The following is a 14,091-nucleotide window of genomic DNA, read 5'->3' on the forward strand; positions in this document are numbered from 1 at the left end:
CCCACAAAGATGGAACCTTCAAGTGAAGTTAGGTCTACTCTCCCTCTTCTTGAGAGTCACAAAGTGTCTTCAACTCTTTAGCACATTGTTGTAAATCCACTCTGGGACTTAATTTGGCCCCCTCCCCTTTGAGGACAGAGTCTGATCCTGTGATTTGGAGACTATCACTCTGTCCTTGGACACATGACCCCTTCTGCCCTCTAGGTGGCTTTTCCCCACAGTGAGGACAGGCTTGATCAGACAGACCACCCTCTTCATTAATGAAAGACAGCCAAAGTAGAAAGACCTGTTGAGTCATCTCTAGGGGGTGTCCTCACCACTTAAGCTTTGTTTGGCGAGGCTCACATTTGTTGACCAGCCCTTTTAGGTTTTAGCTTTTTCTCAACAGTGACAGGCTACATGTTTATTGCTCAAGATCAGCTGCATCATATTAAAACATAAATTTGGTTTTGGTTACTTAATCCTTTCCTGGGTCAGATTCCTGGAGTCCTGGAGGATTCTGCAAGAATTGATTCCTCTTCCAAACAGATTAAGTGAGGACATCATTGGGGATTAAGACTCCTTTCTCTCCTGAGAGAATGGATGGAGGAAAAGGCTCATCTGGTTTGGACAGAAGGTGACAGAGTGATTATAGATTCCTTTCTCATTCACCAGTGTTGCTTAGCAAGATGAAGGCTCATCTTCCTGTTTATATACACTGGTCTGTGGGTTGGCCAGACAAGAGTGGGAGAAATCTTCAGCACGGAATACATCCCCATCTGCTGCTTTCCTCTGACGGGTATAACCAAGAGAGCCAGAAGGTGGTCTGCTTGGTTCAGTGCTTTTCTCAAAAACTTGCTTCTTGAAGCTGGTGATCCTATAGCCTCCATGCCTGGAACTCACCTAGCAAAACAATGGCCTTTGATGGCAATCACCCTCAGGTCACAATGGTACCCAATGATAAGGAGAAATGGTAGGATTTCAATTCCGTTTGCTTTAATTCAACAACTATCGGGACACTGCTAGATTAGACATTAGATAGCAGTGCTGGAATGTACCATAGAGGTCATGATATCCAATTTCCTCTCCACTGAATTTTCCCAGACATATCCCCTCCCCCCAAATGATGGTCCAGTTTCTGAACAAATACCACTAATGATACCAATTTGCTACTAACCAAGATAAGTCATTCCAAGGTTGGGGAGAAAATCTTAACTCCGAAGGAGCCAAGGTAGATCACTTTCCCCACTGGCCTTAGAGCACATGAACTGTGCCTCTGGGGCACATGGTCCTTCAGGTACTAGCATCTAAAGACAGTTTTCTTACCCCACTTCTCAGTATTAAACTCTCTACATTTGAATTAGACAAAGCTGCATTATACTATAGTAACAAATATAGCCCCCCAAATCACAGTGCCTTAAAACAAGAAAAGTTGGTCTCCTGTTCACGCAAAGTCCAATGAGAGGCTGCCAATTCTGGCAAGTCTTTATCCAAGTGATGAGTGTGATTCAGGATCCTTTTGTCAAGAGGTTGCAACATCTTGGTGTCTTCTTCCATCCACACAGGGTAGGGAAGCAACAAAATCTCTCTGGGCATTTGTGGCCAAGTCTGGAAGTGGTTGATATCTACTACTCACAGTCCATTGGCCAGAATCCAGTCACATGGCCCAACCCAAGTACAAGGAAGGCTGGGAAAGGTAGTTTTCCTATGTATGCAGGAAGGGGAAGCAGAAGCGGTGAGCATCCAGCCCAGTCTCAGACAGACAGCTCTTTAAGCCACCTCCCTCCACTCAACAGGTTTTAAGCTCTCACCTTCATATACCTCACCTGAACAAAACTCACACCTTCAAATGTGATGCTTGGATCTGAAGTGAAATTAAGCCTGTCTGATGTGCACTGAGGAGAAAGGGACCATTTACCTCCCTGTGCTTCTGTTGACACATTAATTTTTCTGGCAAACAGATCATCATGACTGACATATGTTGAGTTTATGGGAACTGCTGTTAAGCCACATCTTCTCCATCCTGCCTGGAGCAAGGATCTTCTGAGACAGACTTCATTGAGGGGCGGAGGAACCTACATGGAACGGGTAGGAAGTAGCACAATGTAGAGGGCTGGACTGAGGGGGCGCTGGCCATCAGCAGGGTCTGGGCAAAGAGGGGCAGGAAATGAATTCAGAGGAACGTCTTGCCCAGATGAGCAATGGGACAACATTGGACCAGAGGACAGCAGGGGGCTAAGGAACCCTGACCCCATTAGCTGGCTTGCTTGCCTTTGAGTCTCACCTCCTGCCGGGTCTACAGGGTATGTGCTCCTTCATATGCCCAACATCTCCAGCCTGCCCTTGAACACACAAAGAGCACCCTAGACCCTGCTTGCCAGGAGACCCCTAAATTCCTGGAAATGACCAGAGATGTTCACCTGCCCCACAAATCCAATCTACTGGATGTTCTAACCCATCTCTTCCCCTGAGCTGCCCCACCACTTCCTGTGGGTCACTCTTGTCCTGCTGTAACTTGCTTCCCCAAGGTCAGAGCCATGCTCATCATGCTACCCCAGACATAGACACAGGCTCTTTATCAAAACATGGCCAAGATGAGACATATTTGAGCAAAACTTTACTAAAGGCCTGACCAGGAATCTCTACTGTGGGACAGAAACATATGAAAACAGAATCCTGGAGCTCAGAACTCTGGTGGTCCCTGGGCTGGGCCCAGCTAAGGGGTATACTCCTGGCTCTCTCTTGCACCTGAGCCCCATTGTCCCTGCAGGGGGGCCTCTCGGTGCCTCACTCCAGAGCAAGGACCCCCCCACTCTCAGCCTTCTCTGGGCTCCACCTGGGTCTCAGCCTCTTTCCCAAACAAGTTCATCATCTCCCCATAAACTTCTGGCCACAGTGCAGTTAATCTATTACACGGTCCTGCCTTAAACCGCTCCACGTCAGAACAGAACTCTCTTATTACTATTGTAAAACCAAAGGCCCATTAGTGTCTTTCTCCAAAATATGAATCAGAAGAGTGATGGCAGCTTTACTGAAGTGGGGGTTTTCTCTCTCCTAGCCATCGAGACTTCAAAAATGCCAGGGTATGCTCTCAGAGGCCTGCCTGACATGGAGCTCTGCCATCACAAATCAGGACCAAAACTGTCCCTGGAGGACCCCCGGCCCATGAAGCCTGGGTCTGGGAGGGACTCGGCGAGCTGTAAGAAACTGTAGGTGGAGGAAGCATGAGCTCATTAAATGAGCACATCTGCCCTGAGCTCACACCAGCAGAAGCACAGACCTGTAGGTGGGGACACTTGGCCAAAAGGACAAGGGGAGGTCTAGATGGTCCCCAACCCACCTGCTTCCAGCCATGGGCTCTTGGCCATGCCCTGGTGTAGGGCACGCTGGAAGTGAATCCCAGATTGCTTACTGTAAACCCAGGCTTTAACTTCTACAGCTGGGTAGACAATTTGGGGTAGCATGTGTTCCGCGCTTTACAGCTAAGGTCCCTTAAAAAACTGCAGTAGACACGTTTAAGGAAATAAAATGAAGCGGCCCCAGTAAGCATCTGGGGCTATGGCCAGGAAGCCAGACTCCGCCATCTGGATGAGTCAGCCATCACTCAGCCGTGAGCCAGCACGAGGTACTGTCCCCGATCAATACGGGACTGCAGTGGGATGTGGTCAGTGACTCTACTTCTAATTTTCTTGGGAAATATGCAGTGCAAGATGGTGAATGAGATGTAGGCGAGCTGACTACAGTTGTCCGGAAGGATCCCATGAGGCACCTGAGCCCAACATCATCCCAACGCAGCCCCCAGCTCAGGAGGGTGCCTGCCCTCCTCTGTGGGAAGGCCAAAGCCTCTGGCTCCTGGCTGGGGCTGAGCATATGGGGAAGGAGTAGGAGAAGAGTCAGGCTCTGCGGGGAGGGTGGGTGGGGGATGCCAGGACCTGTGGGGGTAAAGAGAGGCGGGGGGCATACAGGAGGTGATGTCGAGAATCGAGAAACGTCAGGTTTGAAGGACCACATAAACAAAACATTGTTTGAATAAGAAAGCATTTCAAAGGTATAAATATTTTGGTACTGGTGATAAAGTCCCAGAGCTTTGTAAATAGGCACTACGTATTTGTAAATTATTTGTAAATTTCTTAATTTGCCTGTGGTATTATTCACGGTCCTGGTCATGCCTACTCTTGTGTCTGCCTGGCAAGGAATATTTTTGCTGGTGTCCCTATACGTGACTGATCAGAAGACTCTCAGAGCAGACCACGTGGGTGCCCAGGGGGAGGAGGGTTGAAATCAATGCCTCCACGCACTCAGGAAGAAAAGAAAAAAACCGGAAACCCCAAAGAACGGTTCTCCTTGGGTCCGTATCATCCGCACCACCCTGTCCCAGGCAGTGGTCATGTAGGATCCTGGGCAGGGCTCACCCAGAGCCAGGGTTCATGTGCAAGGCTGTCGTGGAAAGAAGCTGGGAACCTTGGGTAACACATTTTCATGTCCAGGCATGACCATCCGGTACGTGGGCCACAGGCACAGTCACATACACACTGTGGTGACATCCACCAGCTTCTGGATCATCTGGGCGTGGGTGCCGTGGAAGGGCAGCCCGTCCACCTCCATGCCCACGACCCCCGATACTCCACTCCGGACCTTGTGCCGCACCAGGATGCCCAACATCTTCTCTTCCTGGAAAAAAATGAGGGCAGAGACAGAAGTGGTGGAGCGAGGGGGATACATTTACAAGGGAAGGGAGAGCTTTTGACTTGGTGTGGTCTTTTTTTGAAAACTAAAATTTCACTTAACCATACGGATGCCACTGAGAGACTCATCGTGAAGATTAGGTGTCCTACCTCACACCCCAACTGCCCCAAGCCCCTCCTCAGAAGCAGCCACTTGGAGGAATCTGGGGTGTTCTTCTGGGAGTTACAGTCATGTAACTAAATGTGGTTATTATGGAAAATTGCATTTAGCGTTTGTTAAAAACACGGAAGATTCACTTCTGTGGGTACAGTGTGGGCTACTTCCTGCAAACCAGCCCCTGCTTGGCTCTGATCATCTGCTGGTGTGGGCCACGTCCCATCTCCCTCAGCATTCTCCAGTGCGGATGGGGGAGCAGCTGGAGAGAGCGGGGCCCTGCAGGAAATGCAGCCTGATCCTGGGCCCGGCAGGCAGGGTTTGGGATCAGACAGGTCTGACTTGGGTCTTCCCTGGCCTCTCCGTGCCTCAGTGTCCTCATCTGTATAATGGGGATGTTAATGATAATAATAGTAATAATGTCTCCTGAGTGGGTTGTTGTAAGGATTAAATGAGCTAATGCAAGTAAAGCACCTAGTGTGGTTCTTGGCACACAGTAGGTGCTCATGAAATCAGGTAAATTATTATTGGCATGGTTGGGTCCCCTGGCCTTTAACCCAGAGCTTTTTTTCCTTTGCCGTACTTGCTGAATATTTTTTTTTTTAAAGTGATTCAATTCTCCTCCTCACTTCCTCCGAAAGTAAGGTCCCAAACAACTACTTGCCTACTTGCCCTCCATGCGTCTCCCTCTGGTTAGAAGGTTCTGGTCACCCTGAGAAAGGTGGGTCTAAAGTGAAGACACAAGGAGGATGGTACCCGAGGGGCAGAAGTCCAGCCCATCCTCTCCCTCCTCCTCCCCCAGCAGAGGAGGGGGACGGGTGGAGGGGACCAAGACTCTCCAGCAGAGAGTCTCTGAGAAGGGCTCTTCTCAGGCACTTGCTCAGTGATCCCACCCCCATCAAAGTCAAAGCTATCTTGCCTGCTACCTGCCACGCCTTGAACCGGGGGATACAGAGGTGAATGGGACACGGTCCCTGCTCTGGGGGGTGCACAGTCCAGATGACTGATCAGGCAGGAATGGTCCGTGGAGATCACGGCACAGGGCAGGGGCATCCAACCCCCATTATCAGACTGGTTCAGGAAAGGCTTTCAGGGGGGGGGGCATCTAGGACCACAGGTGATAAAAGAGCAGGAATGAGCCAAGCCAGGGGTGCTTGAGGAGCACTCACTGCAAACTTGTCCAAACAATGGAGAATGAGCTGGCAAAGGTCGCCTGGGAATGGCTCTCCTCTCCGCTGGCCTGAGAGCCTGCATTTCCATTCTGCCCTGGGAGGGACACCCAAGGGCATTTCCTGGCATCTCTTTGTCCTCCAGCCCCTTCCCAGAGGCTGCCTGGCCCAGAATGCCATTTCCTGCCCTTTGTTTGGGTTTTATTCTTCCATTTCTCTCCCCATTGGGTCATATCCTCTCTTTATGGGGGAGTGCTTCTAGGATCTGGGAGTGGGGGGGGTGCATTTCCTCCCACACACTGCCTGTTGGCACCATTCCCATCCTTCTGGGCCCCAGGGAGGGTCCTTGGGGGCGTCAGGGTGCATGTGAGCCATCATCAGCTTAGGAACGGGCTGGCACTCAGCCTCTAGGAAGAGCCACAGGAACAGCTGGACCAGCAGGGACAGCCAGCAAATTTCCAGGCATCACTGAACCACCTCAGAAAGTTAGAACTGTTCTGTGCCATGACATTGGCAATGGCTGCGTGGATGTATACATACGGAAAAATCCACCTGCTGTCTACTTATGGTTGAAGCACTTCTCTATTCCATGTAACTCAGTGTTTCAAAGCTAGCAAGAGAAATGGAGTGGGTTGGGAGTGCTGGAAGAGAACAGGAGCCCAGGATGAAGCCACATTCCTATCTTCTCCATTATCTGCGTTATCCATCCGTCCATCCGTCCATCCATCTGTAGTCCCTCCTGTAAGTTGTCATCAGTCATCTTGTAGCTCCTGATAAGGTCTGAGACATGCCCTCAGATAAACCTCCCGGGCACAGCGAAAGGCCAGAGCGGGCAGGGTGTGCCCTAGATGGTGGTGGCCACCTTCCCTGGGCTCCTCCGCATGGTGCCCACACCCGACACGGTCACGATCAGATCAGACCCCTGATACAGAAGGCCCCGCCGACAAGCGACTCACACTGCCAAGATGAAGGACATCCCTCATGCCCTAGCCAATCCAGCTGCACCGCCTGCTCAGGCCCCAGCTCTGTCCAGCACTCCTTGATGACTCAGGGATGCGCAGGGAGCGACCTACAGAGCTCCGCTGTGATGATTCCAGTTCTTTCTCCTGTACACGGCATTGCTTCATGCCCCTGGCACCTTTGTTTTGTGGGTCTTGCTGCCTGGAAGGCCCTTCCCACCCTCTCCTACCTGGTTACTTAGAGCCTACTCACTCTCCAAGACCCAGCTCAGTGCCACCTCCTCCAGGCAGCCTTTCTTGAGCTCTCTGAATGAGCTAAGGGCCTGTGCTCTGTCCCCACAGCCCTGCACACTTCTCTCCTTCTACCCTCCATCCACCCGCAGTGGATCCCGAGTTCCCTACCCTGGGGCTGGGTCTAACCCTCCATTTTCTCCCAGAGCAAAGCTGGCCTGGCCCAGAGGAGGGGCTCAACACACATGTGTTTGTACTTTTGTTTTGAAAATCTTCCCTTTTATTTTCCTCCTAAGGGTGATACATTATTAATGTATTTATGAAGAACGGTGTAGAAACCCAAAGGGAGTATTTTCCATCCCTGGAGGGCAAGTGTTTGGGTTGTATGAATTTTCCTGGCTGGGTTCATTCTTTTGTGTCTGTGTGAATCAGGAATCACGGGTGAGGCAGGCCCCTGAGGCTTTTTTTCCAGTTCAGATCCAGGAAATGCAAAGAAAGTACCCAAGGCCCTCTGGGTACCACTGGGGCAGGCCATTTCCCTTGAAAATATCCTTCAGCAGCTCTATCCCCCCCCACCCCCACCATGTGGCACCGTGGCATTACCAGGAACCGGGAAACTTCTGAGCCTTGGAATGAGCCCAGAGAATGGAGTCAGAGAGACCCAGACTCAGGTCCCAGCTCCCCATCTCGGCTGTGTGTGGGGGGCAAGCCACCTCCCCTGTGGGAATCCCAGCTCCCTCATCTGTAAAGTGGGCACAATATCAATCCAGAGAGGTTTTAGGGAGAAATGGGCAGGCAGGTGGCAGAAAGAGAGAAACAGAGGGAGACACCAGGTTCTGGAAGCTCATGTTTCTCAGCAGTGAGGGGCTCTGGGCCTCAGCCACGGGCCGCCTGGGCACTCATCACTATTGCTCTCCCCACCTGAGCTGTTATGTCCAGGCTCAACGCTCGGGAACCCTCCTGCCCTTAGACTGCATTCCCGTCTCCCCAGACCAACCGTCGAATCCAGGGTGTCCCAGTGTGGTCACCCAGAATGTGTCAGATAGGCTGCTTGTCTGGCCTACTTCAGGCCAACTGAGTCAGGAAGCCTGGGGTGGGTTTTGCACTCTGGGGTTTAAGATGACCCTGAGCTCATTCAGATGCCTTTGAGGTTAGGGAACTGCTTGTCCTAACAGGGCACTGCATCTGTCCGTCCGTCCATCCATCCATCCATCCATACGTTCATTTGTTCATTTATTCATTCATTCTCTAGAATTTACCAAGCACCCTGTTTCCCTCTGCTGGTTGCTGGGAAAGCAGACACAAGAAACTCAGTTCCTGGTCTTGCCTTTAGCAGTCTAGACCTCTGGGGGACCAGACTGGGAAAGCGACCTAGCACAAGAACCCTTCCCTCAACCCTGACTGGGCCCCTGTCAGGGCCTTCCTCCTCACAGGGCTGGGAAGCTCTGCAGAAGGCAAGCTCTTCCTTTCTGTGAACCATAGTCCGCTCTTGCGACCTCTGCCCCTTGGCCAGCTTTTGTCTCTCTCAAGTGGCCGAGGGCACAGTCTGTCTCCCTCCCCAGGACACCATTCAGGTGTGAGGCCTCAGGCCCCCCCAGTCTTGCCCCTTCCAGGCCACACACCCCAGCTCCCTCCACTGATTCAGGCTCTGCAGCCTTGTCAGCCTGCTGCCTGCTGTCAGGTGAAGGGGAAGCTCAGGCAGAAGCTACAGCTCTCAGGGGAAGTCACCTCAGGCCTGGAATTTTGACATAAACTCAGGGCTTTGGTGCCAATTTCCCAAGATCCAAATTACTCTGGAAAATTCCCGCAGAAGGTGCTCCAGGCTCTGGGAGGAGCAGGGCATGAAGAGGTGGGTCTGAGCCTGGAATTAGAGTCAGCAGATGCGGCCACAGGAACTGAGGCCCAAGGAGGGAATGGAGGAGTCATGGAGTTCTTCTGTTTTTTAAAAATAATCAGCCTAAAATAATCCACATGTCAAAGAGCCACATTGTGGGGTGGCAAATTCTGCTTCCCTATAGAGGAAATTCTGCTTCTAGCTGTGGTGGTGCTGTGGTGCTTCCAGCAGTGGTGCTGGCCATCAGTTTATAAGCCAGAACCCTCGACTTGTAACCTGGAACCCTCTGTTCATAGCCTGGAACTCTTGGTTTATAGCCTGGGACCCTCAGCTTATAGCCTGGAACCCTCAGCTTATAGCCGGGAACAGGCCTGCTCATCACGCCAGGATGTGGCCATCTGGTATGTTACCTTGGCAACAGATGGAAGGGCTTGAGTCCAATTCTGCTCCCCAGGTGATCTGGAGGGCCCAACTGCCTTCCTGACGTAATGTCGGTGGACCTCACATGAGTTTAGGATGTACAGCGCACAGGCCAAGGCATAGCCTCCCCAGTTAGAAACACCTAGAACAAAAAAAGATTCTATCATAGAAGTGGAAAGGTAATGGGGTCCATCACCCTGCCACTCAGCAGCTAGAACTCACCTCAGAGAATGGCCCCAAGGTCAGGGCCACGCGTGGCACCAGAGAACTTGTGAGAAACGGATCTGTGGGTCCCAGTGCAGACCTACGTCAGAGGAACTCCGCAGGAAAGACAGGGAGCACACAGAGTAGTAATCAGTTCTCCAGGGGATGCTGATTCAAGTTAAAGATCGAGAGGCATTGCTCCAAACCACCTGGGTTACCTACAATTACCCACCGACCAGCCGAGAAGCTTCAGGCTCTCCCCCTAGGAAGCTGCTGCAGATCTTCTGACATTAAGAAACTCTCCTGCATGGCGGACCTGTGTCCATGATGCTGTGCAGAAGCCGGTCCTCTGAGCGGCTGGCTGACTGTACTCGAAGAGGGTTCCTAGGTTAGCTTCTACCTGCCTTCCTTTTCTGTGAGCCAACCCCAAGGCAGCTCACAGCCCCCAGCGCGAGGATGACCTCCCCGGCTCTTCTCTGACACCTGCCAGAGTTCTCCCTTCAACTGAAGAAGGATTGATGAAGGACCTGCTAGACTCTGGGAGTCAGAGCTAAGAAAGAAAGAGGAGCTCCGGACCCTGTCATTTCATACAGGGCTTGTAGGCTGGGCAGGATTTATCAGAGGAAGGGTGGAGAGTGGGGGCCCTGGAGGTAGGAAAAAGTCCCAATATGCAGTGAGTACAAAAGAGTGTGGAACATAAATAGAAGACATACATCAGAACGAGGCAGGGAAGGGGCTGCTGAGGGGAGGGGCAGCAGGAGAGGGAAACAATCTCAAGCAGGCTTCACGCTTAGTGTGGAGCCCGACATGGGGCCTGATCTCATGACCCTGAGATCATGACCTGAGCCGAAATCAAGAGTCAGATGTTTAACCCACTGAGCCACCCAAGCGGCCCTCAATTATTTCCAGCTAGTTAGATGATGTTGTCGATTTCAACGATGCCCTTACTCATTTTCTGTCTGCTGGATCTGTCCCTTTCTGACAGAAGGCTAATAAAGTCTCTGTAGATTTTAGAGTAGAATCATCCATTTCTCTTGGTGTCTTTATTAGCTTTTGCCTCACATATTTGACACTCTGTGTTAGGAGCATAGGTATGAAGAATTTTATGTCTTGGGGCGCCTGGGTGGCTCAGCGGGTCTGGTGTCCAACTCTTGGTTTCCACTCGGGTGGTGGTCTCAGGGTCATGGGATTGAACCCTGAGGAGTCTGCTTGGGATTCTCTCCTTCCCCTTCTGCCCCTCCCCTGGCTCACACTCACACACACACTCTCTCTAATAATAAATGAATAAATAAAAACTTAAAAAAATTGTTGTGTCTTTGGGGCACCTGAATGGCTCCATCAGAAAAGCCTGTGACTCTTGACCTTGGGGTTGTGAGCTCAAATCCCAACACTGGGTGTAAAGATTACTTAAATAAAACTTGAAAAAAAGAATTGTTATGTCCAAAACCAAAACAAACAAACAAAAAAATTGTTATATTTTCTTGGAGTATGACCCCTTTACATCATGGACTGCTCCACTTTGATCCTGATAACTTTCCCTGCTTGAAGTCTGCTCTGCCTGAGATTAATATAGCGACTAATGCTTTGTTTTGATTATTGTTCACCCGGTAGATTTTCCTCCCTCCATCCACTTTTAATCTATGTGTGTTTTTATATTTAAAGTGGGTTTCTTACAACTATAGTTGAGTCTTATTTTCTGATCTGCTCTGACAATCTCTGCCTTTTAACTGGGGGTAGTTAGACCACTGACATGTAAGGTGATCAGTGATACGGCTGGATTAATATCTTCCACATTGGTTACTATTTTTTGTTTGTTGTTTTAGCTCTTTTTTTTTAACCCCTGTTTTTGTCTTCCACCCCTTTTCTGCCTGTTGTGGTTTTAAGTGAAGATGTTATAGGATTCTATTTTCTCTCCTTTCTTAGCATATCCATAATACCTCTTTTTTTTAAAAATTATTTTTAATGATTGCCCTAGAGTTTGCAATATACCTTTATAACAAATCCAAGCTCACTTTCAAACAACCATTTCACAGTTAGGGCAAACACTCCTCATTCTTCCTTCTCATTGCTTGAATGATTGCTGTCAATCACTTCACTTACACACAGGAACGTAATTGAATGACTCATTCCTATTATTGTTTTGAATAAGATGTTATCTGCTAGACCAATTTCAGAACAAGAAAAATTAAAGTTATTTTGCCTTCACTTATGCATCCTCCAATGCTCTTCTTGGTGTAGATCTGAGTTTCTGACCTATGCAGTTTTCCTTCTCCCTGAAAATTTCTTTTAACGTTTCTTGCAAGGCAGATCTACTAGAAATGATGCCCTGTTTGAGAAATTCTTTCTTTCTCTTTCACTTTTGAAGGATAATTTCACAGGGCACGGAATTCTAGGTCAGTGGGTTTTTTTCTGCCAACACTTGCAATATGTCATGCTACTCTATGGCCTGTGTGGTTTCTGAGGAGAAGCTGGATGTAATTCCTACCTGAGCTCCTCATTTACCCTGCTGGTGATCTCTGAGCTTCCTGGATCTATGGTTTAGTGTCTGACATTAATCTGGGGGGGGGGATCTCAGTCATTATTGTCTTATTTATTTATCTATTTATAGATTTTATTTATTTATTTATTTGACAGAGATCACAAGCAGGCAGAGAGGCAGGCAGAGAGAAAGGGGGAAGCAGGTTCCCCACTGAGCAGAGAGCCCAATGCAGGGCTCGATCCCAGGACCCTGGGATCATGACCTGAGCCGAAGGCAGTGGCTCAACCGACTGAGCCACCCAGGCACCCCTATTTATTTATTTTTTTTTTAAAAGATTTTATTTATTTACTTGACAGGGAGAGAAATCACAAGTAGACAGAGAGGCAGGCAGAGAGGGCTCGATCCCAGGACCCTGAGATCATGATCTGAGCTGAAGGCAGAGGCTCAAAATATTGCTTCTCTTCCTTTCTGTTTTTCTTCTCCTTCTGATATTCCTATTACATGGATGTTTGTCATTGTTCCACAATGCTTGGATATTCTATTCTGTCTCATCCAGTCTTTTTCTCTTGGCTTTCCAGTTTTAGAAGTTCCTATTGTCGTATGTTCAAGGTCACAGGTGATTTTTCTCAGCTGTGTCCAGCCTGCTAGTGGGCCCAGCCAGAGCATTCATCATTTCTGTTGCAGTGTTTTTGATTTCTGGCATTTCTTTTTCATTTTTTCTCAGAATTTCCATGTCTCTGCTTATATGACCATCTGTTGTTTCATGTTGACTACTTTTGGGTGTTTCCTTTCCCCCCAGGTAGGTTGGGATCTGATAAAACCCGAGCCCGCTAGGCTCAGGTAAAACCGTTTCTCCTGAGGGTGGGCCTGGTTATGAATGGAGTGCTCTGGGGGCGCCTGGGTGGCTCAGTGGGTTGAATGTCTGCCTTTGGCTCAACTCATGATCTCAGGGTCCTGCGATCAAGCCCTGTGTGGGGCTCCCTGCTCAGTGGAGAGTCTGCTTCTCCCTCGTCCTTCTCCCCTGTTCTGCACACCCGTTCACTCGCTCTCTCTCTCTCTCAAATAAAAAAATAAAATCTTTAAAAAAAAAATGGAGATCTCTGATATATTTCAAAATGGCTTCTTCCCTCTACCTCCAAAAGCACAAGGGGATTTTTCTCTGATATCCATGGTGTGGACCAGGTCGAACTAATGGGGCAAAAGTCACAAAAGTGGGGACCCCTTGTGACCAGGGCCCCGTGGAGTTTTGAACTCTTAGAACTGTCCACACTGAATCTCCAGCCATCCATCAGTTGCAGGTTTTCCTACCCTGGTACTAATTCCCTCAGAGATTTCTACTCCTCTCCAGGCTCTGTTTTGAGGATGAAATGGGAGAGCCTTTCTTGGGTATCTGTCAAAAGTCCTGAAACTTGTGGTGCAGTCAAGGGAGGAGAGATGGGTTCCTTTAGGACCTTTAGGACCTGATGGGCAAGGTCGGTCCTGATGGGAAAGGGAAGGACAGGGCAGCCTGGGGCAGAGGTAAGTCTGAAGAGAGGTGGGAAGAATTTTGCCCCCTCCGAACATTTACCAGATTGTTCACCTCCCTTCCACCATGCAGGAGGCACAGAGGAAAGCATGGTTGACTCCTCTTCAGAGAGGTCTTCCCTGACCACCGATCTAAAGTGGCCTGCCGGCCCTGTCTTTCATCTCCCTGTAGCATCTCGTACTACTTAGCACGAGCTAGTGTATTTCTTTCTTAGGGCTCCTTGTCCATCTGCCCCCACTAGAGCAAGAGCCCTGTGGAGCATGACCCTTGCCACACTAACTCCAGGACCAGTGTTTGTTGGATGACTGAATGAGAGGCCTAAGGCTGAGAACCAGGTCCTCATCTTGACCTGGCACCCTGGAGACTCCACTCTCGGGGGAGGGGAGCTTCTGGCTGGACAGGCTCCAGGCCTCCAGGTCCCTCCTCCTGGGGAGCCAGGCCTGACTGGCCCA

The 14,091-nt window shown here is 49.8% G+C and overlaps 1 protein-coding gene across 3 annotated transcripts in view; it reads right to left on the minus strand.

The window, feature by feature from the left end:
• Positions 1 to 953: 953 nt before the first annotated feature.
• The window catches only part of DGLUCY (D-glutamate cyclase), a 75,446-nt gene continuing 62,308 nt past the window's right edge, over positions 954 to 14,091 (minus strand). For all 3 annotated transcript variants that reach the window (XM_045071249.1, XM_004739058.3, XM_004739059.3), the window contains 2 exons: positions 9,422 to 9,573; positions 954 to 4,650 (listed from right to left, as the gene is read on the minus strand). In XM_045071249.1, coding sequence (XP_044927184.1) covers positions 4,501 to 4,650; positions 9,422 to 9,573 — 302 coding nt within the window. In that variant the 3' untranslated portion in view covers positions 954 to 4,500. The remainder of the gene's footprint in view (positions 4,651 to 9,421; positions 9,574 to 14,091) is intronic.

This window comes from Mustela putorius, unplaced genomic scaffold (genome assembly GCF_011764305.1).
Source record: "Mustela putorius furo isolate JIRA1106 unplaced genomic scaffold, ASM1176430v1.1 tig00000129_pilon_pilon_pilon, whole genome shotgun sequence".
Classification (NCBI taxonomy): domain Eukaryota; kingdom Metazoa; phylum Chordata; class Mammalia; order Carnivora; family Mustelidae; genus Mustela; species Mustela putorius.